General features: G+C 44.6%; 1 protein-coding gene across 2 annotated transcripts in view; it reads left to right on the forward strand.

Moving 5' to 3' along the window:
• ARID1A (AT-rich interaction domain 1A) overlaps positions 1-25,911 on the forward strand; it is a 61,337-nt gene that overhangs the window by 15,076 nt on the left and 20,350 nt on the right. For both annotated transcript variants that reach the window (XM_052810485.1, XM_052810486.1), the window contains exons 2-4: positions 8,678-8,890; positions 9,590-10,051; positions 11,059-11,172. In XM_052810485.1, the coding sequence (XP_052666445.1) occupies positions 8,678-8,890; positions 9,590-10,051; positions 11,059-11,172 (789 nt within the window). The remainder of the gene's footprint in view (positions 1-8,677; positions 8,891-9,589; positions 10,052-11,058; positions 11,173-25,911) is intronic.

Here is a 25,911-nt window from a genome sequence, read left to right on the forward strand (position 1 = left end):
GGTACTGTGTGAGCCCGGCTGTGGGCAAGGTTCAGCCTGGTGCTAACTTTGCATAAACACAAAGCAGAGTTTCCCCCTCTCCCAGGTCAGTCCACCTCACTGTTCCCAGCATAAATCTTACTTTTGTACTACAGCTTTTCACAAGTCCAGAAAAATGTCCTGTTAAGGTGAGCATGCATCTGCCTTTTAGTATATCCTGAAGATTGCAGAAAACCAGTTGTGAGTCGTCTTTAGATATGATAGTGGTTGAAATATTATATCGAGGGTCCTGAGAGATAGCTAAATATTGTGGTGTGATAAGCAGTGTGGCCATGTGTCAGAGAGAACAACTGACTGGAGAAAGGAACTGAAATCCAGAGCCTTGATAAGCTGGATTTGTTGAATTTGTTAAGGGGGGCTTAAAGTCAGGCTGGGAAGGAAAGGTGAGATCAAGAAATGCACTTTGTTTAAAACGCAGGCAGGCTTGGCACCTTCCAGCCCTCCACCTTTTAAAAAAAAATAGAAAAACCCCAGAACCCTGCTTGTACTTGGGCACGAACGCTTGCACCCCTGTTGGGTTATTTCCAGTGAGGGTTTGAGGTGATGCTCTCATTTCACTTCCCCACTGGATCACCTTCTTCTGATTGACTTCTTTCAGGAATAAAATGTTCCATAATGATACATCCTGTAAGCAAAACTCTGGTCAGTTTTAATCAATTTGAAGAGTATTAGTAAGAGTGGTGCTTAGGATAGTCCTCCGAGATGTGTGGACTGGCCTCTTGCTGAGAAATGTTAATAGGGTAATTACTGAATTGTGTTTAGCCAGGGAGATATAGTTCACAGTATAGCTGCTTGGAGAAAACTTATTCATCTTTTTTCCACTGGTAAAACTTAGTATCCTGGATTTACAGAAAATCTCCCCGAAGGAACTGGTTTAATAAGTGTCTGATCAAGGAAAGGAGCAACATGTAACAGGGCTGATTTTGAGTTTACAGGAGCTCCAAATAGTGCGAAGCAGGTGACTGAAGTAATTTAGAAAATGTCCTGTTTTCCTTTTGTATGTAGCGTTGATATCATTAGCTTATTCTGAGGTCTGTGTGTTAGCAGAAGATTAGAGGAATAGAAAGTGTCTTCCGTCAAACTCTGACCTACTGGAAAAAGTCAGAAGAAAAACCAGGCTCTCTCTAGTTGCAGAACTGAAACTGTTGAGCAGAGGTCAGTTATTTGAATACTTTGGCAACCAGTAATTTAATCTGCATTGGCCATTGATAATGAGATGATAATACATCACCTCTCGGTTGTGTATTCAAATCTAAGCTAGATTCTAGGATTTGTGGGGGCAAGGGGGGGGGAAGTTTTATTTTTCTGTAGCTTACATAAAAATAGACTGGTCCTGCACGTTTCCAAAAGGTGAATGTTTGTAACCCTGAAACCAATCCTGTACTATATTCCAGCAGTCAGGTTTTGGTACCCCAAGCTTATGGGTGTGAGGCAGAGCAACCCAGCCTGCTTCATTACTGGAGTGCTTGTTTCTCAAAGTGATGGGTACTGCCCTGGAGGGTAGGCAGGAGAGTAACTGATGGGTGCTGAGCAGTACCAGTGCAGCCTTGGAGTGTCGGCCTGCTTATGCTGAGGGACTGAAGGAAGTTGGTGGATTTCTCAAGTTTAAAAAAGGGAGGGGAAAAGAAAAAAAGGAAGTGCACATTTCTGTGATGATGTTCTCAGTAACACAGGCTTGTCGTTTAAACTGTCCTTGTGAGACACTTGATACACATCAGCGTAGTGTTTACTGCAGGGTTTTCTAGGTGTTTTGTCTTTTGGGGGCATCTTAATCTACTACAGGAGGATTTTTCTTTTTATCTTAACTTTAATTTCCGCTTGGCCTCTTCCATCTCTCTTTAAAAGCAGACCACCATAGGAAGAGAGGCAATGAAGTATGACCCAGTGCACTGGCCCTTCAGAAGGCTATAAAAGGCAGCGAGTTCAGGCTGGGATATTGACCTTAGCACAGCCAGTTGCACCTTAAATAGACCAGATGAAAGTGTTCCTCACTGGAAGATGAACTGTGTTTGCTCACGAATGAGGATGGTTGTTAGTTTGTGCTCATTTCTCAGCTTGAGCTCTCTAGAGTGGTTAAGGAGGAATTGGGAGTCACTTACGATGGAGTTTCAGGAGATACAGACAGGCATGAAAGTGTCTGAAGTGCAAACCTGAGGCATGAGAGTGACCAGTTGAAAGTAGGGTTTGCTGAAGCATCTTGTGTTGCCTGCTGGATGTCTTTGTGTTCCCCCCTCCCTGTTAGTTCTGTTTTCTCAGCGACGTCATGGCATTGCCATGGTTGGATGAAGTCACGAGGGAGTACCTGTCTGCTTGCTTCAGTCTTCCAGTCTGCCTGGCTGGTGTTGGTGGGTCTGCGAGGCTTTGTGCCAGTTTGGAGCAATCCCTCCTGTGCGTTTCACGTTTGTTTGCGAGTACCTGCGCTTTATGTGCGGGCACCATCACACCTAATGTAGCTTAACACTGGTGAGTATGCGGAAAATTGAGTTTGTCTTGACCAAGGCACTGGTGCCTTGATGCTGCAGGCAGCATAACTCTTATAGTGCCCTTTGAACTTGAAAATATGGCAGAGGTTTAGTCTAGGAGGTGGGAGGTGAAAGCCCTCATCCCTGGAGACAGTGTGAATGTGGTGTGTTAATGGTGTTGCATGTTGGGACCTCCAAGACCCAACCCAGTCTTGGTTGTCTTGCGACAGCCTGAGCTCTTGGTAGCTCCAGAGGCTGTGGAGTGTACTAGAAATGGCAAAGGTCAGTGCAGCCTCTCCACTTTGATTAGGGTTGCTTCTTTGAAACATTAATGCTCAGTTGATAAAGCCTCTTGGCAGCCTTGCGATCGAGACAAAATATTTTTCCTGGGTGATTCTGCATTTGCCATGAGTCTCATGTGCCTTCGCGTGGTTGATGTTTCTCAGTGGGGTGGAATGGACTGGAAAATGGGCGGGGAAAGCTGCTGATTTTGAACCCCGGTCTTTTTCATGAGCCACTCTAGGTGTTACCAGCCTGTTAAGCTGATGCTGCTGTTGCTGATTTTCTGCTTCATACGGCTTGTTGATTTTGATAGAAATGGCACAGAAAGGTTGGGGGACCATGGGTGGTTTTATGCTCTTGCCTGGTTTCAGTGATTAAATCCAATATGACCATGATCCCAGCTGACTAATTCTTAGGGAAAATGCCTCCCCTTTCCCAGCGTTGTCCATCACTAACGTAATTTTTATAGCCAACATGGCAATCTGCTTTGTAACTTCACTGGCTGCAGAGACTACTTGCCCTTGCCTTTGGCTAACGAGGAGTTGGAGACACGAGGAAAGAGCACGCTCTTCTGCCAAGACCTAGTTTCTTCACTTCAGTAAGATCCTATCCGGCTTCAGCCCCGGGGAGGTGAGCAGTTCATTCTGTGAGCCTGTGGGACAGCGTTAACCTGCATCGGCGCTGGTCAGCATCTTCTCAGCTTGGCAACTTCCAGGCCTCCAGGGTTCAGTGGTCCCCATCGTCCGGCCAGCCTGATGATGGTAGGGGACCAGCTGCCGCCTCTCACTGAATTCGCAGAGCCCGGTCGGGCTTGTCTTTGTACCGGCGCTCAGCAGCCAAACAATAGTTTGTGCTCGCGGGGCCATGTGGCGAGTCACGTGCGCGGTGCTGTTTCTGCCGGGGTCCTTGCCCATCTGTTCTCGGCTCTTTCTGGGTTATCAGGCGCCGGTCCAAGTCCTCGCAGGCAGCCAGCTCCATGGCCAGAGATTACGAGCACTAACCTTCCTGGCAGGAGTGGTGTGGCTTTGCTTTTATGCAGATTAGCCATGTGCTTCTCACTTCAAGGCGTTCCACAGGAAAAGACGTTTCCTGTGTTTGCTTCTCGGTGGGCGGCTCCGGCGTGTTGTACCGGCTGGGGCCGAGCCTGTACGCGGCGAGCGGGCTTGGGAGAGGGATTACGGCGTGCTGCCCCCCCTTCCCCTTCCACCTCCACTGCTACGTCACCACAACACAACCACACGCGCGCTCATACTGTTGGTGTCATTCATTCAGTGCCAAGATTGCTTTAAAAAATTCCCTTGGCCCCAGTTCAAACAGGAGTACAGCTGGGATGTGTTAGATTTTAGGCAGTCTGCCCTCAATTTGAGATGAGTTATAAATAGCAGTGCCGACTTCCTTAACTACCACTCTCCGAGGTAAAATGCAGGTTAATTACTGTGGGAATCAATTAGGGCTTCTCTCAGTTAAACAGCCAGTAATGCTTTTTATTATTTTTTATCACAAAAAATGGACAACAGATCTGGTCAGGAAAAGATGTCAAATCCAAGGTGAGAGCTTAGGGCTTTTTTATTATTTTTTTGGCCTTTCTATTTTTTTTTTTGGGCAGCTGAGGAAGCCAGTTGCGGCCAATACCCACGTTTGCCAATACCCACGTTTGCCAATAATTGAATGATGCTGATTTGAAACTGGAGAGTTCAGTAAATGACTCTCCTTCCTTTTCTTCCTCTGGCGTAATAAAATACGAATATGTAATAAAGTAATCAGGAAAGTCAGAATTACATTTTTCTATACAGCTGTGGAGAGTTTGGCTCTTGCTTCTGAAGTGGGATTTGCCTCATCCCTTTACTCGTTTTCCTGCTGGGACCATTAAGCAAGTCCCCTCCAATTTAACCAAACTGTTCTTTCAAGAGGCCAAATTTCTCTTCTACTGGACAAAATCTGAAAAAGAATTGTTTGTGGAATCCTCTCGTCTGCTTAAAAGCTTTTTTTTAGGAAAACTCCGGCGTTGTTTTTAAGAATAGCTGGTTTTCACAGTGCCATTTCATTTTAGGGGTCTGACATACTTCACATTACACATACTGATTTGGAGAGCTTTTGAACTCGGCAATTTAAGCTCTCTTTGGGCTTGCTGTTACAAGCTCTTAGTCTAGAAATATCTTAAGTTTTTTGAAAGCTCAGCAGTTTCTCTGGAGCACTGGCTTACAGTTGCTTTCATTACACACCATACCAAACAACTTTGCTTTTGAAAGTTTGACTTGTGACAGGGCTATGTTTTGCCAAGTTTTGGTACTTAACAGTGTTATAAAACAGCAGAGATACCGAGATTGAAGGGAGAATAGAAGCAATTTCTATGAATGCAAGGAGGTGTAAGCAGGGGGTCTGGACTTCAGTGATCAAGGAGCAACACTTTCTCTCAATTATGTGTCTCTGTGGCAGGGCCTTTGCTTTTGAAGTGTAATCACAGTAATCTACTCCTGTGGTTTCCTATTGAAAGGATTTCCCATGTATCAGTCCAGAGAAGAATCTCCAGCCTTTTGCAGTCGGAGTTTGGTATTTCCTTATTTATCCTGAAGTGTTCTTGCAAGCGAATAGGCGTCGCTTCCTCTTGGCTTACCCATCTCGTGTAACATGGGTGTACAAAGGAGCTGTGCAGCACCTCTGCTCCCCCTAAAATCTTCGCACAAGCTGTTGGATTGATCTGCACTTTGCTGCGTTTCAACTTTGACTGTTCTTTTCTTGAGGCACGTGTAGTTAAATTACCTAAAAGGATTGAGACAGCAGATTCAAGTAGACTTCCTGATGGTAGGCTCTAAGCCAGAGCAACACTGCTAAGAGGAGAGCAGTTAAAGCCCTGTCAGCAAAAGAGATATTTGTCTTTAATGGGAGATTTTAAAGGAAGAAACAATGCGTTGCAGCATTTGAGATGTACGCGGCAGCCCCAGGGAGCACGAATTAGCCTGTTGGTTTGCAACGAGTCAGGAGTGTGCGTATGAAATAGTTCCTTCATTAGAGATTAATTGGCGTTTACATTTCTTCTGTGTATAGAATTTTATCTATAAGGCTGTAATTTAGAGTGGTGCTCTTCGTGTTTGTTTTTAGCATCCTCTGTGCGCTAGGGCCTTGTGGAAGAGTGGCAGTTCAAAGCAGCGCAGTTTGGAAGCACGTTGTGTACTCCTACGCTGAGCAATCAAGGTGACGACTTGGTCACATCCTGGAAATATGTTTGGGTTTTGGGTTTGGCTTTTTTTTTTTTTTTTTTTTCTGGCTGCATAAACAGTTCCAAATGTTTCTTGAAGTTTTTTACAGTCATCATGCTTCCTGTAGGAGTCATGGAAAAGTGCATCTTCACCTTGTTTCTATCTTTCCTGAAGATATGGTTAGCTTTGCGGGTGACCACAGACAAGAAAATCTGTGCAGAGAAGGCAGCATGTGGTGTGTGCATATTTAGAAAAAAAAAAAAATATCCCCAAACAGGAATGTATTTGAGAAGCTGCTGTTGCTAGCAGGCTGCGAAGGTGAGGTAACCAGCAAGAGGAAGCAAGTAACAAACGGAAAAGATGCTGAAATGTTTAGTCAGTAACCCCAAAGTTGCACTTGATCAGGTAGAAGAAGAAAGGAGGTGTGTGTTTGGGGGGTGGTGAAAGAGAGGTTTGACTTGTCAAAAGCTAGGGGCTGGGAAGCACTCCTGGTGGCACTGTTTTTACATACCAAAGAAGGTAGTGTGGGGAGGGAAAAGATGTTGGTAATCTAAGGTGATACCCACAAGACAAGACTCAGGAAGCATTAGGGACAATTGCTTGAAAGATGTAAACACGATTTGCATCCGTTAGGGTGTATGGAAGCTCCACATGGGTGCTGCCATTCAGGAGGTAAGTCACTGTAGCTCTGAGGATTCAGACTACAGCCATCAAAGACCTCTTTTTTTTCTTGTCTGACCCCCTGAATGGAAGCTCCTTTTCAGAGCATGGTACAAAACCCGTGTGGGTGCATGGCGTGGTCTGCGGGGTACGGCCGTTTGGGAGTGCGGGGATTTATGGCTTCTCTGGACTTCCTCCTCTGAGGTCCTGCAGCCTCTGTCCGTCTCGCTTCTCAGTGGTAGTATCCATGATAACTTGAACATAAAACATGAAACGTAACTTTTTCAGAACTCTTTTAGTATCAGTATGGACGAAAATGGAAACATCCAGCGCAACTGAGCATGGCAGGGCATCTAAAATCTGCCTCAGTGGAGAGAATCATACTGGTGCCATGCACGTGGTCGTTTGTGAACAGCTTCTGTAGAATGGCAAACACTGTATCTGCAGGGGTGTCCGGGGCTGAACTGGAGTGGAGGAGGGGACTTGGACCTGGTTCTTAATTGATTTATGCCATATTGGTGCAAATTTGTCTAAGAGAGCCTGATTTCAGTTGAGTGGGTAGCCCCCCCCTTACCAAAAATGGGGTGCTTTTCCTGCCATCTCCATTAAATTCCCTCCCGTGGCCCAGCTCCTGTTGCCCCACAAGAGTACTATTAACTCCCCGTTGTGCCCCTACTTACTTCTGTTTGGCGTGGGCTCGGTGCTGTGTGGCTTGCCTGGCAGGCAAGACGTAGCAGACAGCTGGTCAAACAAATGTTTTCAGGGTCTGTGTGTTGGGACTTCAAGCTGTGCTGGCTGTTGGGGTAGGATTTTCTGAAGTGTAGCATACTGCATGAACTTTTTTTCCTAGGAGGGTGGATTCTGCAAACATAACTGAAATACTGTTCTGGTCTCTGGGATTCTTTCAGGTTTCCAGCAGGAGCTGGCTTTGTGCGATATTTGCTTGTGCAGGCCTGTAGTGCCACTCCTCAAGCACCTGATCTCAGCAAGAGAGGGTGGATCTGTACAAATACCACCCTAGGGCTAGTTGCAGGAAGGAATGGTGTAATAGAGAGTCCATTGTCATGGTGATCTGGTGGAAGACATCTAATTGGTATTAGGTCATCAGGAGATCAGTGAACAATTCTTATTCAGTCCAAGTGATGGAGGTTAAAGACTACGCCTGGGATTCGTTTAGAGGTTGCTACACCAAAGCAGTCCTTGCTTTAAGGTGGGAATAGTACTGCCTAGGTAGAAAGACTGTGTTTTGAGGTTTATAGTATTTTCAGGAAATATGATTGACTGTTCCTATGTCTTGGCTGCAGGCAGGGGTAGTACAGATTAGGAAGTCCTAAGAAAGTTGCATTTATTCACTCGTCTCATCATGTCTGCTCTAAAACTCAGGGACCTGACTTTCAAGGCTGACAAATCTTTTTTTCATGCATTGGAAGAAATTTGATTTAGAAACCTTTATTCTACAAAAGGCAGCAGACGCAAAGCACATGTTAAAAAAAAAAAAAAGGCAAAAATGGAACTGCAGCCTTGAATGCTGTCAATGTCAGTAGCACTGCCCAGTATTACTACATCAATATGGATTAATTGAAATGCGTAAGTGTAATTGGGAGACCTTGTTATATGTGAAAGAAGCAGTGTTTCTTGTGAATATTTAGATTTTCAGCCTAAATTTACCTTGTTGTGGAGTATCTGGACATTAAACTACTACCTACTATGGGGAAAAGCCACTTACACTGATAATTCATCTTCCTTAATGATCCTTCCGCCCTTCTTCCCTGTCCTCCGACCATGGGAGATACGTCAGCACAAAATGACTTCTCATTGGGTTTGTTCTTTGTGAAACGTCTGTAGGTTTGAAAGGGCAACAGGAATCCTGCTGTAATTCAGAATGTAACTGTGGGGTTTAAGTGCCTGAGAAGAGGCAGACGAGCTTCTGCTTCTCTGCGCCAACCTGTTGAAGTTTTCTTCTGGGGTTTTTGGGAAGTTGTGAATGATTCCTATATGTAGCTGGAAGTACATTGTGTGTCACAACTTGCTTTGCAGCCTTCAAGCCCAATGGATCAGATGGGGAAGATGAGGCCTCAGCCGTATGGAGGAAACAACCCGTACACACAGCAACAGGGACCTCAGGCGGGGCCACAGCAAGGGCATGGCTATCCAGGACAGCCGTATGGGCCACAGACTCCCCAGAGATATCCCATGGGAATGCAAAGCAGGACGCAAAGTACAATGGGCAGCATCTCATATGCACAGCAGGTAGAGCACCCAAGCTTCTGTAGTCTCTGTTTACAGCAGGGGCAGGCAGAAGAGCAACAAAGTACTGTGTCTTCTGAAGGGACCACCTTCAACCAGGTTGGAATCGGTTGCTTAGGTAAAATGGCATTTCTTTAGGCTATGTTGCACCACATCTGGATGCAGGTGTGATCGATGTACAAAGACCTGTGGAATCCTTGCTTCCAAGAGAGGCAACGGCAGAGCATTGAATCAAACAAGGCAGAAATAAATAGTGGGGGGAGTAAGATGTTCTTTCTGCTGTGTTCTGTTAAAGACACAGCTGTTCTTTACAGAAGAAATGACTTCAGGTCAGTTTTGGCTCATTACATGATCCTGCTGGACTGTTTGCAGGATTCAAAAGGCTGCCTTTTTTTTTTTTTTTTTTTTTGAGCAAGCAGTCTTTCCTTTCAATGTTACTATCGTTGAAAGGTGGTCAGGTAGGGATCCCTAAAAACTTAGTTATGGTGCCTATTAACATTTTGTTACTGCCAAGAATAACATCATACACAAGTGACTTTTGCTGTTGTCTGGGAAGCATCTAAGTAGTGGCATTTCCAGTGCATTCCCAGTTAACTGCTCTGCACAGGTATCTGAATTTTTTCTTTTTGAGCATAACCTTATTTGGTGTGTGTATGTAAAATACCTTAATAACTGGTATAACTCTATCCTCTTCTTCTGTAGATTCCTCCTTATGGACAGCAGGGACCCAGTGCATATGGGCAGCAAAGCCAGACTCCATATTACAACCAGCAAAGCCCTCATCCCCAACAGCAGCAGCCTCCATATTCTCAGCAGCCTCCATCCCAGACCCCTCACTCTCAGCCTTCTTATCAGCAGCAGCAACAGCCTCAGTCTCAACCTCCACAACTTCAGACATCGCAGCCTGCGTATTCTCAGCAGCAGTCCCAGCCACCCCATCAGCAGTCCCCAACTCCATATCCTCAACAGCAGTCCACAGCCCAGCAACATCAACAGAGTCAGCCTCCCTACTCACAGCAGCAGTCACAGTCACCCTACCAGCAGCAGCAACAAACTCAGCAGACAGCTTCCTCGGCTCTTTCTCAGCAGTCATCTTCATACCCTCAGTCACAGCCGCAGCAGCAGCAGTCTGCATACTCCCAGCAACGCTTCCCCCCTCCTCAGGTAGGCTGTCTCCTGCTTTGTTTCCTTCTGTAAGTGATTTTTAAAGAATCTTGGGCAAATCCTTTCCTTTGTGCATTAAAGTCGGTTGAACTACACGTCAGCAAGCTGGCTGGAATGATTGCAGTAATACATGTGCTGCTTTCTCTGTTGTGTCTAGATCTGTATCTCTTACAGAGAGATATTATGGTGGTAACAGGCTAAGCCACCCTAATACTGCAGTTTTGAAGACCAGTGTCGAGTAAATGCTGCTGATTGGCAATATCAGTCTAAAGGATTTCATAATGGAATGGTTTTCATGCTGTGGTCTGCAGAAGTTCTCCAGGTGGTTTCCAGAGCCACTTGGTTTAGCACAATAGCAGAACACAGCTTGCAGAGTGACACATAGATGGTGACGGACGAGTTTGCTCTTAAATGTAAAACTTGGCCTTAGGGAGGAGAAATAAAGCAGCAAGTGCATGGAATTGAAGAAAAAATCATGAAGCATTTTTTTTTTTTTTTTTTTTACATAAACCATATTTATTTTCAGCAAGGCTTAATAATATTTTAATAGTTGTGTGAAAAGCTGGCTGGGATGTTTTGGCAAACATTGCAGTGCATCGAAGGTAGCTTTTGAAAAGTTGAAAGATTTTAATTGACTTGCCTTGTTTGTGTAATGAAGTACTTAGAGCTATCGTAAGATGTTAAAAGATCAAGAAGCTAAGCAGGCAGTCTCCCAGGACAGTCTCTGTTCTTCAGGATCTATAATAAGGGAAAGCTGGAGAATTACTGTTTTGTCATGCTTTAGACTTCTACTCCCAACATTCTCTGTAGTAGTCCGGCAGTATTTGTCCTCCTGCAGAGCAGTAGACATGCTGGCTTGAACTCTTTGCTGTCTTATTTCCTGTTTTGGGCAAATGTCACCAAGGGTACATAATTCTTCCACAATGTGAGAATATACCAGGGTGATTCCAGCAGAGCCTTTATTTTATTCCCATTTGTGGTTTTTTTGGTGTTTCTTGATGTTTCAGGAGTTATCTCAAGACTCATTTGGGTCCCAGGCATCATCTGCTCCCTCAATGGCTTCCAGTAAAGGGCAAGAAGATATGAACTTGAATCTTCAGTCCAGACCTTCTAGCCTGCCGGTGAGTGGTGAGCTGCTCTAGAAGTGAATGGGGCGAGGGCAATCAGAAGCACAGCAGGATAAATTAGCACTGGTAGTATTCCACATGGAAATGGGAATGATGGAGGCTGCTTGTGCTTTTTACTAAGTCATTAGCTTCTGGCTTCCCACTGGAGATTAAATGTAATTTACAAAAGTAATGGATTTGAGAGTAAAGTTTAACCCTAAATACTCTGGTCTCATGTTCTAGCCAAAAGATTTTTTTTTTTTTTTTAGCTTTCTGTTTGTAGTGTCTGAAGTACCTGACTGCTGTTAGAGTAGACCCTGACCTTCAGGGGAAAGTGTCTCATTTTTATTTTATTTTCTTGTTCCTTCAGCCCACTGTTGCACTGGTGGTTAGCAGACTGACAGCGCGGTTCCCTTTCTGCGTCATTGGATCCTTATACTGCTGATTTAAGCTTCTTTGGTCCTTGGTCCAGAATGAACAGTTGGTGAAAAAGACAAGTTTATTGTACCTGGAGTGAGGAAGATCAGTCACAGATAGCTTCTTCCTTGGCATATGGAGAATTATATTTTCTTTTGCATTCTAAATCTGCTTGCTGTGGGTAGAGCGAGCAGTTGGGTGTGAGACTAGTGCCTAGTGTTCCAGCACTTTTTGGACCAGAGTAGTTTAACTTTGGGTTAAAACCTCATCAAGAAAGTGGAGAAGGGTTAAAAGTTTAGTTTAGTTTGCACAAGTTGTTCTGTGCCTCTGACTTGGAGGAAAAGTTTTGAGCTGCTGAGTTCTGATTTTGCTGGTTACTTTCATTGTAACCAGTAGGAAAAGAGCGAGCTTTTATTTTTTTATTTAGCCGCTGGCTAAGTCAGGTTCCTAAGCTGCAGTTGGATTGGTCAGAGGAGAGCGAGCTGTGTACATAGCAAAGTTATTTTTGCTCTCAGCAATGAGAATGGCTTTGTTGTGAGCCCCTTGAAATAATTCCTTTGGATTGTGGGTACAAATTGTCACCCAAAATACAAAGTGATTCTAGTTCTGACCACCTAATGGGAGTAGTTGTGGGTTGTTTCTTTTTCTTTCTTTTCCTTTTTTTTTGCCTTTTGGACCCTGATTACAAAGATTTAATTTGTTCTGAGGCCTGGGGGAAAATCCTTTTAAATAGCATGTTTCTTTCCACTCTGCCTCTCCACAAGTTCTTCCATGTGACCCATCTTCTGGCGAAGAATGTAGGAAAAGTGAAGCCACTGAATTAATTGAAGAAATTGCTCTAGCTCCAAACGGTGGGAAGTCCTGTTCAGTAGCATTGTTGATAGAGCCTTCATGAATCCTACCAATCAGCGCCCTCTGACTCAGATTATAGGAATTAGTTGCTTTGCTTAGCAGAAGTGGCTCCTTCTCAGCACCAAGTGGGAGTTTGTTTTATACCTTGTGGTTATATGTATTTGGCCTCTTTCGAGTTTTCAATTTTTCCAAGCAGTTTAAGAAAAGATACCCATCTGGGCTGTAAGAGTGAAGGAACCTAGAAACAAGGGAATTTGATCCAATTTAAAAGTTTTAAATGTCCACCAATTTCCGATCAGGTACTTTAGAGGTTTGATGAAAAGAAATCCAGGGTTTAAAAAATGGGTCCAGCTTTTAGAAGTGGCTAGCTACAAAGCTTGCTTCTGTTTTAAACAGACTTTATAGTCATCTTGTTTTCCTGAGTTCATCACCGAATGATTTGCATTTAAGAAATAGAGCAGTCTTTAGCTTACCCAACCCTGGTGTATTTTTGGGCCTTCTCTTCCTTAGTAGGCAAAAATTTAAAAAAGGAGACCCCCCCTGCAGAAACTCACCCTTACTCTTGTATGTGTTTCATAATTCCTTGTCGTCTTGTTAGGATCTTGTAGGACAAGACCAGCACCCCGTCTGTAAATTGAGAAATGCATCAGACAGTGATGCTGTGGAATGGTTTAAAGGGAGGACCTCTAAAGTGTATGGAAGTCAACTCTTTGTTTCAGTGATCAATCTCTAGCATGAAGTTTGGCCCAGGGATGCTTAGAAACAAAAGAGCTACGTGGAAGGGTGCTATCAATTTCTTTTTATCTTCCTTATATTGCTCAGTCTGTCTGTTTTAGAAAGTTTTATCCTACTCGGGAGGATTCCTAGATCCCTGTTTTGCCATTATGTATGACTTACAGAAGCATAGTTAGTTTATGGGCTTTTAATTTTTGGTGGAGTTCTGAGCCCTTTTCCAAGCCTCAGTGGGCGCTGTGGAATAGCTCACTGGGTATCTTGGAATCGGGGCAAATTGTGCCATGCATCATCTTTAATTAAACATAGATCAGCTCCAGCAGGAAAAGGAGGTTTGCTGCCTTTTAGGTTCTTATAAAGTGTTAAATTTATGCACCCAGTGCCTTTACGAGTCCTTGGCCTTTACACATGAATATTGTACGTCAACATTAGTGTTGGAATTCTAAGCAATAAAGGGGGGAATATTTTCTTCGCCTGATCCTATCACCATTTCAGGAGGTGGTGATCTCCTAGATTGTGACGTTGTCAAGTTGTTCGACTCCTATGAGCTCTTGCTGGCTTTGTTAGGATCTGCCTGAGAAATGTCACGTTGAGCGTTCTGGTTGGGGGTCTTCAAGATATCATCTGGATAACAATTTTTGTGTCACTAAACTTTTTCCTGATGATGTTCCTGTATTCAGACTTTTAACAGCAGAAGAGTCAAATTACTGATTTCTCTAATGCTTTGTCTGCTCATCTGTAAGCAGCAAAATGTCTGGTCTTCCATTTCTGCTTGTGTTACAGGCTGTTCTAGCTTAAGTATTTCCTGATTTGTTGTTTCCTTTCTGAAGATTATACTTGCTGTATTTTGGGGGAGAATGCTGCTGCTAACTTGAACTCACTGATGCCTTTTAAAGAGTAATGCATCCATGTGAGTGTCCTGGCTGGTACGCTTTTCCTGTAGCAGGCTAGGTGAAGAATTTTCTCTGAAGAATTTGCTGCTTCCCTAGGGAGTCTCTGTCAGGATTGCAGCTAAACTAAACTTAGATTGCTATTGTGTATGGGAGAAGTGAAGTGTAGTCTTTTGTGTCTGGGTGTAATAGAGGAATAGTAATCCTTAGTATAAATCTGTTTCTCCCAGGAGATTCCCTAGTATCTTCTCCTTAGCAAAGAATTCTTCCTGGCAAGTCGTATCCAGTTTGTTTGGTGTCTTTACCTTTTGAGGCTTGGATTCTGAGTCTGTAGGAATCAAATATTTCCAGCTATTAATTACCTTCTGCTTAGACATGGAAGGTGGTGGTAGCAAGTATAGGGGAAGCAAATAGGGTACTAGGACATCCATTTGCATTTGGATTGCAAATCAGTTCTGCTGCAAAGTTCTCTGGAGTTTTAGGTTTGTTTGGAGGAATTTTGTATCTCATTATGGAACATGGAACAGATTGTTATCTTGCCTCAGTCTCTGTCTTATGGGCTGCTGTGAAGGAGTTGAGTGCAAGTTCCTGATGTCTTTGAGATGGATGAGGAGTAGAGCATCAAGACAGCGATTGCCACGCCAGGCTGTTTACACCTTCCCAACCACAGAAGTTGGTATCTGTGGCGTTAGGACTTCCAGGCTGGCCCCAAAAGCCATTTATAAAGCAAAACTGATTTGATACCAGTGTGTGCTGGCTTTTATTTGCTTTTCACTGGCCTTTCTGGGATTTCTTCAGTGAAACTTTCCTATCTGTGGAAACCAAAACTTTTGTGAGAGCTATTGTTTTCAGCAGTGCTTCAACAGGAAAGGTTCTACATAGGGTGGGACTTCTGGCCGAACCAGGAGGACAGATACTGGCTAGGTTTTGGACGTCCTGAAATAGCAAGGTTGCGTTTGAGTTTTTGTTGCAGCGGATACATAGTGAAGCAAACTGGGGCAGCTTGGACAGGATTTTCAGAATTCCGACCCCAGAATGTCCTTAGTTTGTTTTGGTCAGTGTACTGCATAGCCTGAGGGAGAAACCCCATCCCTGTCCTGGGCAACTTATTTTCATCTTGATGTGGAGTGGGAATTGTTTTAATCTCAGTATTTTGCACTATTGGAAAACTGTTTTGCTTATTCAGCTGTGTTTCACTTCAGTTCATCTCTGACTTTAGATCTGAAAAGTGTCTTGTCAATGGCAGAAAGGCATATAACCAACTGAAAACAAATTCCTGATCCATGTTTGACTTTTGAATGTGCATTCTGGTCTTGGGTCTTTGCAGTATGGATTTAGCAAAATTAGGTTTTGTGGGGAGGGGAGAGGAATGAAGCTGCAGAGTTTTGGATTGTGCAGAAAGAACCCTTCTGTGAATATAGCCAGCAGTTGCAAGGTATTTTTTGTTTGATTACCTCTTCCTTTCTTGAGTCAAGTAGTTTCTGAATTTGGAAGCTGGAGGTTGTCACGGAAGCGCCGTTTGGATTTAACATTCTTACAAAGTGGTCATTTCAACTTGTACTCTGTAGGTACTTGAAGTGGAATAAAGTTGAGCTCTGTCAGCTGTGTCCCCTGACCTGGAAATAATCAATGCAACAGGCTGAAATGCAGCAAAAAACTGTCTCAGAGCTGCTGTAGATGGGGAAGGAGGTGCAGCCCAGGAAATGAACGTTTTCTTAAAAATTCTTTGAGCTTAAAATTAATCATTTTGACAATTTTTGGGGGGGAAGGGGAAAATAACCTTCTATAGTTGAATCTGCTGGTCACTTCAAGCTCTTTTTTTTTTTTTTCTTTTTTTTTTTCTTTTTTTCTTTTTCCATATGGGACTTCCTGCTTCTGTTTGGTTTGTATTTGGCCTTTTGAGCTTGTCTTATTGCTTGCCTTAAGAGAGGGATTAGTGATGTATGCATTTCAAAGCAGGTTAGTTGCATGCTGTGGTGCCTGGGCATTACAGTGGATATGCAGGTAAACACAGCAGCACCCGAAGGCTTGCCCTGAGGAGCATAATACCTGAAACACTGGTATTAGAGAGAGTGGTGCATTCCAGTTTATGCTAATATGAAGTTTTCGATTCCAAGTTATGGTGATACAAGGAGTTGAAAATGTTTGGGTTTTTTTTCCTGACCAAGGCTCCTCTGCCTAAGCTTTTCTCAGTGTGTGATTGTGGCCGTCATTTCTGTGTGGTTTCTTGAGAAGGCTGTGCTTTTTTTTTTTTTTTTTTTTTTTTTTTTAAATTTTACTACTAGTGGAGAGTGTGGAGAGCTGCTTGCAAAGCTACCCTAATCTTCCAGCCACTCCAGTGACATGTTTCACGCCTGTGACCTGCTTCTCAGGGTTGCTCAGCTATTTGTCCATGTGGCAATTTTCTCTCCTCCCACTCCTTCCTCCGGGTTTGAACTGAGCTAATCTGACCCGGTGCTCGGGAGGAAACTCCCCACCCCACGCTGCATCGCCTGGGCCCGCTCAGGGCTGCGCGGAACCCTCCGCCTTCGTCGCCAATAAATGTCCCTTTTTGGGACGATGCCGCGCGGAGCCACGGATGCAGCTTCGCGGGAGCCCGCGCTGGCAGCGGGCTGTGCTATGCTCGATGCCGGGCTCGTTTCCTGTTTCTATTCTGGTCGAGAGCGGCTCAGCTCTGCTTCCTGCCTGCACGCCTCGCACTGATTCCCCTAACCCCCAGCCTTTCGTTTTCTTAGGAGCGATTTCAGTTACGGACCCAACGGAAAGAGGAGACGGCGACCTCCGCGTGGAGGTGGGCGGCGGGGACGGCTGGCGGCTTGCTCGGGAGAGGACAGGCTTTCGCTCTTTTAGGCCCGGCTGGAGTGACTAGGCGGGTCAGTGTTTAATCAGGAAATTGCTGTAGGATGACCAGTTCTGGTCTTGGATCCCGAACAATAGTCTGTGCTCTGTCACACGCATCCCCTGCACTGCTGCAGCCTGAAAATACAGAGCTGCTCCTTGTGTCATAACTGCTGAAGCGCACGCCTCGCGAGGTGACCCTCAGCTTTTAAATGCGCTTTCAAGAAGCTCGTTGTTGTAGGGCAGGGAAATCAGTTTTTCACTTTCTTTTGCTGCTGACTTGGTGTCGTTGGAGACCCTTTAAAATGTGCGGGGGCCTCTTGTCAGTCTGGTATTGGACATACTAGCCTCATCCTCTTCCTTGTCCATCAAAACTTAACCCTGCCAGAGATCCCACACCATGTAGGGGAGGGAGAGTCCATGTTGGTGTGACCTTCATCTGCTGCGTGGAGCGGTCACAGGGATAAGTGAAGGCGTTTAGCTTTGGCTGACAGCACTGCACGCGTTTTAAACGCTGCCACACCTGAGCTTTCAGTTTACAGGAATCATTTTCCTGTTAATGTCCTTTTGGCATGCTGGATTGACTTGTCTTGGAGACGTGCACGATCATAAATGCCATGGAGAAAACTGTTTCCACATGGTGCTCAAATGTGGGGCATGGCAGGGGCCCAAGGCTCAGTCTGCTCTGCTCCCTTCCTGCAGCGGCCGCGCTGCTCCTGTGGGCTTGTGCCCGCACCATTGTGGGTACAAGGTTTACGTTGTGATTTCAAACAAGTCCTGGTAATTGGAGGAGGAGTTGTATAATTGGTTTTTATTATAATTTTGAATCAGGTCTTACCCAGGAAAATAGAAACCTTTATTTAAAAAAACCAAAAAAACCCCTGAGTTTCCTGAAATGACAAGAAGTGACATCTCTAGGAATTGACTGTTCTGGCACCCTGACCCCGAGGGCAGCACTGGGCGTACGTCAGCATCTCGCATGGGCCAGGTTTCCATGGTTATGTTACCTCTTCCTGTGCACACTCGCTGCTCTGAGCCAGGGCGAGAGGAGAATTTCCTTGATTCTTTCCAAATGTGTCTTCAGTTTCTCTGTCCCATCCAGATCAGTGGTACCTGGGTACGGGTGCGGTATTGCAGACAGGTTCTTGACTGGAAGTGGTTTCTCTAGAGATGCCCCAGCTGGCAGTGTCAGGGGGCTCAGCTGTAGCCCCTTGTGTTGCTCCATCGTTGCCTCCCCACAGGTACAACGGACTTTGGGAAGGAGCTGCCAGCTTTCAGCTGTCTCTACAGCAGCTTTTTTTTTCCAGTGAGGAAACTGCCAGATTCATCAGGCTTGCAAATACCTGATACCTTAGAAATCTTATTCTCTCCTAAAATCTTCCTTCCACTTTTTTAGAAATTGATTCTGTCACTCTTAATTGTTTCAAAGAGGCTGATAACAATACTAAAAGCTGAGTTGTCTTAAAATCCAAAGTATTGGCCTGAACAGGGGCCTCTTTAATTATTTCAGACTCCTGCCTTTACTGCATTTCTTTGCCCACCCTAACTCCTGTGGTTGGCATGGTGGCATAATCACATGCTGAGATGACTAAATGCTTTGGAGTCTAAATTGAACACATCGGAAACTGGAAAGCGCCTTCCAGAGGAAGCACTGCTGGGGAATTGGAATATCCCTATGGCTGGCCATAAAGAGGGTAGCTTCCTGCCTCTTACGTGATTTAGCGTTTTATATGATCTGGGGTTTGTCTTCAGACTGAAGTAGAATATTTAAAAACCTCTGGAAGAAAAACAAAAGCTCTTCAAATAAACAGCTTGTGGTCTGTCATCTGAGACCCATGCTAGTTTCTCGCTTGCACTTGCCTTCCCAAGGCCTGGTGTCAGACCAGCCTTTCTGATGGCTGTGATTGACTTGTACGTCTTGCTCCCCCTGCATCCCCAACACCCTCTATAAACTCAGCGTTGCTGAGAGCATCCTCAGATGCTGCTGCGATGTTGCTGCTCATTGTGCCTGGGGTCCTCCATGCTTCTTTCCTGCAACTTGTTTTAGGGTCAGTGTTACTGTTGAAGCTGGAGGTTTTGTCCTCTTGTGTGGCAATAATGCTGCTAGATGGCTGGGCCAACTTCTGTGTTAGCCAAAGTGACACTACTCTGCCAAGCAAATCTTCAGCATTTACCCCTGCTGCTTGGAATACTTTATGTTGTCTCAATGTTTAGATAAACCTGGGAATGCTTTTTAGAAGCTGAGCGGCTTTCAATGGGTTAAACAGAAACTCTCTTGTGGAGAGTTTTGCTGCTGCATTTCCCAGGGTCCTGCAGAGCAGCTTGGCACCCAGTGCTCCCCGAGTGGGAATGCTGGCCTTCCATGCCGTGAGTTTTCCCTTCAGCGACATCTTGTTCTGTGGATGAATCATGTTGCTCCTTCTATACTTTGTGCTGCAACTACAGCTTTTGAATCTCTCGTCTCCAAAGACTGAGAATATGAAATTTGTTAGTCTGCTCAGTGTTTGGAGGGGGAAGAAAGTACCCTTGCCCCCTCCATTTTTTTTTTTCTCCTTTTTTTTAAATTTTATTTGGAGGGGGAAGAGAAGGAGGGGTAGCACAGGGTAGGAGCAGTAGATGTGATTAAAGCTCCTGCCGAGTAGATCTGTGGGAGTGGAGTATCGACCTCTGAAAAATCAATGGCTGCTGCGGTAGCAGTGCTGGCTGTTTTGCAAGGTCTCCCGTTGCAGGAATGTAGTAAAGCCAGCAGCACTTCCGTCTGTCGTCCTCCCTTTTTATTTTGTACCTGCTTTCTGCCAAACAACCAGACTTACCTAGATTTACTGAGGTGGATTAGAACAGCAGCTTATTTTTGCAATCAGAGTAAAATTTCTTGTGTGACACTGAGCCCCTCCTCCTGACAGCCTCCTTTCCAAATGCTCTTTTTCCTGCAGTGCAGCTAGAGCCAGCAGCTTCTACCAGTTTGTCTAAAGCCAGCCTGGAAGAATGAGCTTTTCAGCTTCTTTTTTGAGCAAGGAAACTGCACGAATCTCTCTTGCATGTTCTAGTCCCCATCTTAGGTTTGTAATTGTCAGCACCGAAGCCTGAGAGGAGCTTAAACTCCTCATAAGGGAAGGGAATATGGACTCCATCTAGCAGAGGCTGAAGCCTTGATAGTGTTACCTTCCTGATATTTGTTTTAGTGGGCAGGTGTTATTTCCTTGAAGTAGTAAAAGTCTAGCACTTATTTCCTTTACCTAAGGACTGCTTGGATGAGCAAGTGGCACGTAATAGGACTCAAAGGTTTTTATGCATGCTTAGTTTTGTAACCAGGATCTTGGGTTTTCCTCCAAATCAGCTTGCTGCAGAACCTGAGAACTGTCTCGTTTCTAGTTGCTCACATGTGGTCCTTGCTCAGATCAGAGGCTGAGCTTCCAGGGACATACCTGAGGGGCCAAACCCAGTGATTTCATTGCATAATTAAATCCCTTTGTTCCTTCTGATCGCTGATCTTGTCCCATTTTGAAGTGGATGTAAGAGAAGAGGCAAAGCCAGAATTTAGAAAGCTTTCATAAAACACAGAAGTGTATTGTGCAGCTTGTGCTAGTGTGGCAGTGATCTTCCTTCTGGGCATTCCCTGTTTCTTATGCCAGGAGAAAGTCATCTTTCCTTGTTAAAGTAAAACCAAACTTTTCAGCGCCTCGGAGAGTAGAGGCAAGAGCTACGTGGCAGTGGACGAAAGCTGTATGCGGTCAAGGGGACACCAGCTTGTGTTGCTAGTTGTGTTGCTAGGCTTTGGTTGTATTTGATTAGTCTTTAGTCATCTTGGGTAGCTTGGGAATGTGGATGAACATGCTTCCCGCACATGTATGAACACAAAATCAGTAACAGGTAAACTGGCAGCTTAAAAATACGTATTTTTGGTTTCTACCCCACTCCTCCCAAAGTATGACAGGGTACAGAGCACACAGGAACAGAGCGTTAAGAGCATCTTTTACTTCACTTTAAATTCCAGAAATGTTGTAGATGTGGCGAGAGGTTTTATTGGAGAGACATCTTGCATGCATCCTTCCTCCTCCTCCCTTTTGTCTCTTGTCCAGCCTATACGTGCACCAAGAATGATGAGCATCTAGAAGGTGCTTTTGGTTTTATAAAGATGGACTCATTATCTTCTGCACAATAACCGATGGTAGAAGAGCAGAGTGAGGTGAATGGTGGTCTTCGCCGGGACAACTTCTATATTTTTGGGATAGGACAGGACTTGGAAATCTGCTTTGGCTTTGGAATAGTTCACTTCCTTCTCATGGTGATGGTAGGTCTTTACATTCCCACCCAGGGTGTTCAGTGAGCCTGCAGCTGCCTACCAAATGCTGAGAGCCAGCGCTCAGTGGGTTTCGTGTTTGTGGTGGTAGGTGCTGATGGATTTTGTCAGAATTTTAAAGCATGGCAGTCGAAATTGAGCTGGTGGTGATGCAGGGCTTGCAGGAGTGTGGGCCCTTTCCAGTGTGCCTCCAGTAAGCTGGACCAGCTTGGAGACTGAAAAACTCCATTCTGACTCTTTGATTTGTGAGCAAGAAAAGACTTTCTCCAAATTAGTTTATAACTCTCTCTCGATGAAAAGTATCAGCTGGATTTCTACTGTAGCTTAACTTGTGTTCCCCAGCTCCAACTTCTGGTTTCTACTGGGGAAGCAATCTGGAAGTGGCATACAGTAAGTAGGAAGGCTGTGGCAGGCTGCAGAGCCCTCTCCAGACCCTTCTGTCACATCATGTGGCAATCTCAAGTCGGCTTTGCAAGGTGTCATCTTGGATGTGATGTGAATCTGTAAGTCTGGTGTAAATTGAGCACGGTGAGGTCTATAGGCCGCTTTGTATTATGAGATAGAGTGCTTTGTGAAGCATAAGATGCAAGATTCAGTTGTCTGTACTGTAGAAGGAGGAATAGGTCTATCCGTTTCCCCAAAATAGCAGGGAGATCCTAGCTTGTCGGTCAGCTGTGTAATTTTTGTGATAGAGAGGATTGAGGTATTTTGGGTGTGGAAGTAAAGGGGAAGGAAAGGACAAGCTTGTGATTTCTAAGTGTTGATAGTTCTTGAATGAGTGGAAAAGAAACTGCAGAGAAAATGAAATTGCAATAGAAAGTAGGTGTTTCAATTAGTCAGAAGCAATGAAGAGGCTTTTTCCCTTTCAGAAAGAATCGGGGAATAAATTTAGCCATTGTTCTGTGGTCTTGCTTGTAAGCATCTTTATGGAAACAACTGGCCTTACAGAATTTATAAGCTCCATGACATGCTCGTCTCCAGATCATAATTTCCTTGAGTGCTATCTAGTGATCTGATAGTGCCTACAATCATTACAGTCTGACTGCGCTCCTTCCCTCTTCCCCCACACTTTTCATATGCACTTAGGTTGGGGATGGGCAGGGGAGTAGTAGAGGAAGGCTGCAGTCCCCAGTGAGGAGATCAATTTGCTTTCTGGTCAGTCTTTCTGCTCTTCCAGATCAGTGGGATGGGCCAGAGTGGAGCCTTGAATCTCTTCTCCTCTGGGGTTTTGTTACCTTGATCTTAAATATTTCTTGTTGTTTCATCTTTTATGTTTGTTTAACAAATGAGCTTGTATCAGATAGTGAAATGGTGGTTCCTCTTTTCATATAAAAGAAACCTTGCTGTTTCCAGCATAAACTAACTGGCTCCCTTGTGTTGGTCATGCCAGGACTTGCAACCCTTTCCCTGAGATAGATGAACTCCCCTGCCCCCTCCTTTGGGTACCAGATTGTGTGATTTCAGGCATGGTTTTGTTGTGGTGTGAAAAGAAGGTGTTAGCTGCTGAGTCCTTGTTTGTCAGCAGTACTGACAAACCCATGCTGGCATCAGTGAGGGCTGGGCAACCAATCGCAGCTGGAACAGTTATCGTTTCAGGGTCCCTGTGGGCTTCCGCTATCAGGTCACATCCCAAAATAACACTGGGCAGTATTTCAAGTGAAGAAACTCAGGCTTTGGGGCTGCAGCCAGCCTGGAGTGTGAGATTCTGTGTGAAATAGTTGGAATCCCTCCAGCGTTTTTGATCTGCATGGCAGATGAGCAATAAAATGCATAAAAAACACATTGGAAACACGTGAGGAAATTCTCCAGACCCTGACGTTTCCTTCAAGTTGGCAGAGTTACTGCTGTCAAGCCTCACCTCCTGTCTCGGCTCGATTGGCTGTGCTGGCGGGAGGATGGAAGAGGAGAGCCCTTCTCCTGGTGCTGCTGTGTCTTTCCAGGTCTCCTGATGCTCTGTGGGAGGCAAATAAAACCTCACTGGCCCTCTCCTCTTGGGCTTGATCCAGAACCCACTGACGGCAGCAGGTCTCCATTATTTCAATAAGGTTTTCTTTTTTTAAAGGCTTCTCTGCTACGGCTGTCCTTAAAACAGTCTGTAGAGAGACTGAGGGTTTTCTTTTTCCCCTAGTTTGTGGTGCACTTAAGTAAATGGGATATCAGAGCTGGAGGGTGTCCTTTAGGTTTAGTTAAAAAAACCCCCACTCTGTGCCTTGATGGTTGGCATCCTGAGAAAATAACTTGATAGGTGGAAAACAGCTCCTTACTGATCAGCTGCTTGCACTTAGGCATTCTAGTCCCTGCTTCTCTCCTTTCCCTTGCAGGAGTCTCACTTCTGAGAAACTTAGTCCTGCTGAATAACACACTTAGAAAATGCTGCTGCTGTGCTGGCAGAGCGTTTCTTTGCTGGGAAATGGCTTTATTGTTGGAATTCATAAAACTTACAGATCTTTAGCGGTGAAAGTAACTTTATGAGTTACTTGATTTTTATGGTCCTGTTTCAATTCATGTCCTAACATCCAAGAAAGGTTGCCATGTAATTCACTTTTAACTTATTTAAACTGATGATCTGAGAGTCTGATCCACAGTCTTATAGCTAGAAGGCCTACTTTTCCTATATGTGAGGTCTGTGATGGTATGCTAGCAATGCAGAGGGGCCCTCGCTCGCATGTCTACCCTGTATTAACCTGCTTAATTAAAACTGAATGTTTTTAAATGACTTGCAGTACTTAGGTTAAGCTTTGATGCATAGGCAAGGTCGAAGACATCAGCTTTAAAGATTGTTATCTAGTTACTTAGGAGTTAATTTTCAAACAGTTTTTAACATTGCTTCATTTTATGTCTTGCAGATATTTTCGTGCCTGGCATTACCAAGTCATACCCTCTTAGTCTGCCAAGTTTATGTATGAATATTGCTCATACCAAGTAGCAGACAGTGACCCCCTCAGATCCTGGAGGCAAATGTTCTCTTTTGCCTCTTGGAGAAGCATGTCACTTACACTCCTGATAATGGAAGGAAACTTTCACATTTCACCTTGCACGCTTGCTCTGTATATGTCCTTTCATGCCAGTATTTTGCCTCAGGTGTACATTTTATAATGTGTTTTTTCCTTTCTGCCTAAAAATCTCTCACCTAAGTAGCTATAGGCTCTGCCCCTCTGGTCTGAAGGTTTAACTGCTCTAAAATGCTGTACCTGCATAAACTCATGGTGGTGAGGATTTTAAAGCTGCAAAGGGTTTTGGTCTCCATTTCAGTGATGATGAAAACAGTGTTTGGATGCATTTGGTGATTCAGACTAGAAGTACCTTAATGTGTTTAAGGGTAACACCAGTATTTCCATCCAGTTTTAGGTTTGACTGAATTGGCTTCTGGGCATTCTGATCCCTTTGTTGACTTAGAGGGAGGGGAATCTATGTATGTATCTTATACCAGTGGCTCAAGTTAGATGCAGTGAGTCCAGGGAGAGGAGTGTTTTGCTCTTGATTGTTTGTGTTGGTTGATGCTTTTTAATGCAAAATGTTGGAACTACTGTCTCTTTACTCCCACTTCAGATGGTTTCCACAGTAGGAATGTGGGGTTTGTCAAAGTTGTCCGGGGAAAAAAAAAACCTGAGTAGCTGCATGAAGCAGCAATGCTTTTGATGTTACAATAGGAAGGTAGTGAAAATTGCAAGAGCTCTTAGACACTATTTTTAGGCTTTTTCTGCAGTTTTTTAGCTTTCATTGGAATAAAACAAAGCTCTTTTTTTTTTTTTTCTCAGGAAGATAATACTTCAGCAGTAAGCAAATGCACCTCTGAGACTGTCGTGCAGGAAATGATCTCTCAAACAGAAGCAGTAATGGAAGGGGAGGAAGGACGTGCTATGCACTAAGTCATCCCACCAAGTGACTGGCGTTTTCAGCTCAAATGTAGCATTTGCCAGCATTTGTTAGAAGTGTTTTGATCAAATTCCACTGTTAAAATGGACAAGATTGCCTTACTGCAGCAGGCAACTGAATGTGGTGCAGCTGATGCCCAACTCTCTCCTTTGTCCTTCTGAATGTCACTGTCTATCCAACAAGTGTGATGAGGTGGCTGGGTGTCTCCCGGGTCGTTTTTTATTCTTCTGTAACTCCAGTTTTCCACTTCCTAGGATGTAGTGATGTACTGTTCTCCAGCTTAGATGATGGGAACATGCTGTCAGAACCTTTTCACACATCACCTGGCAAACAGGTGTTACAGAGTGATAGGGCTCTTGCTTGCTTCTGAAGGCTGATAAGTTTGCAGTATCTTGTGTCTGAGGTCCTTCCGCGCTACACAGAGCTGGGAAAATGTTATGCGAACTGCTGCTAAACAAGGCATCAGCCAGTCAGTGTAAATGAGACCGGAGTGTCCAAGTTATTTATCAGTTGGCTCAGCCTTTCTGCATGGTGTTTTAAACGAGGTTGGCTCTGTTCATGCTGGTCAGCTGAATTCTGTGCAGAGGGAGTTGGATCTGAAATGCCTTCAGGGCTCAGTCCAGAACGCTTCAGATCCAGGGTTGATTGCTCTGAAGGACTTACAAAGGATAGGTGAAGTCCTGGTAAGCTTTGGTCTGCCGCTTCTTCACCTGCTGTGATCCTTTGAATCTCTGGCAGAGATTTTATCTAATCACTGGAATAGTTATAACTTGCCAGCTTTCTGTTCAAATGTGCCACCACTTACTCTGTCTTGGACTGTTACTTACTCATTTATTCCAGGCCAAGCCT

The sequence above is a fragment of the Harpia harpyja genome, chromosome 16, assembly GCF_026419915.1.
Source record: "Harpia harpyja isolate bHarHar1 chromosome 16, bHarHar1 primary haplotype, whole genome shotgun sequence".
NCBI lineage: Eukaryota > Metazoa > Chordata > Aves > Accipitriformes > Accipitridae > Harpia > Harpia harpyja.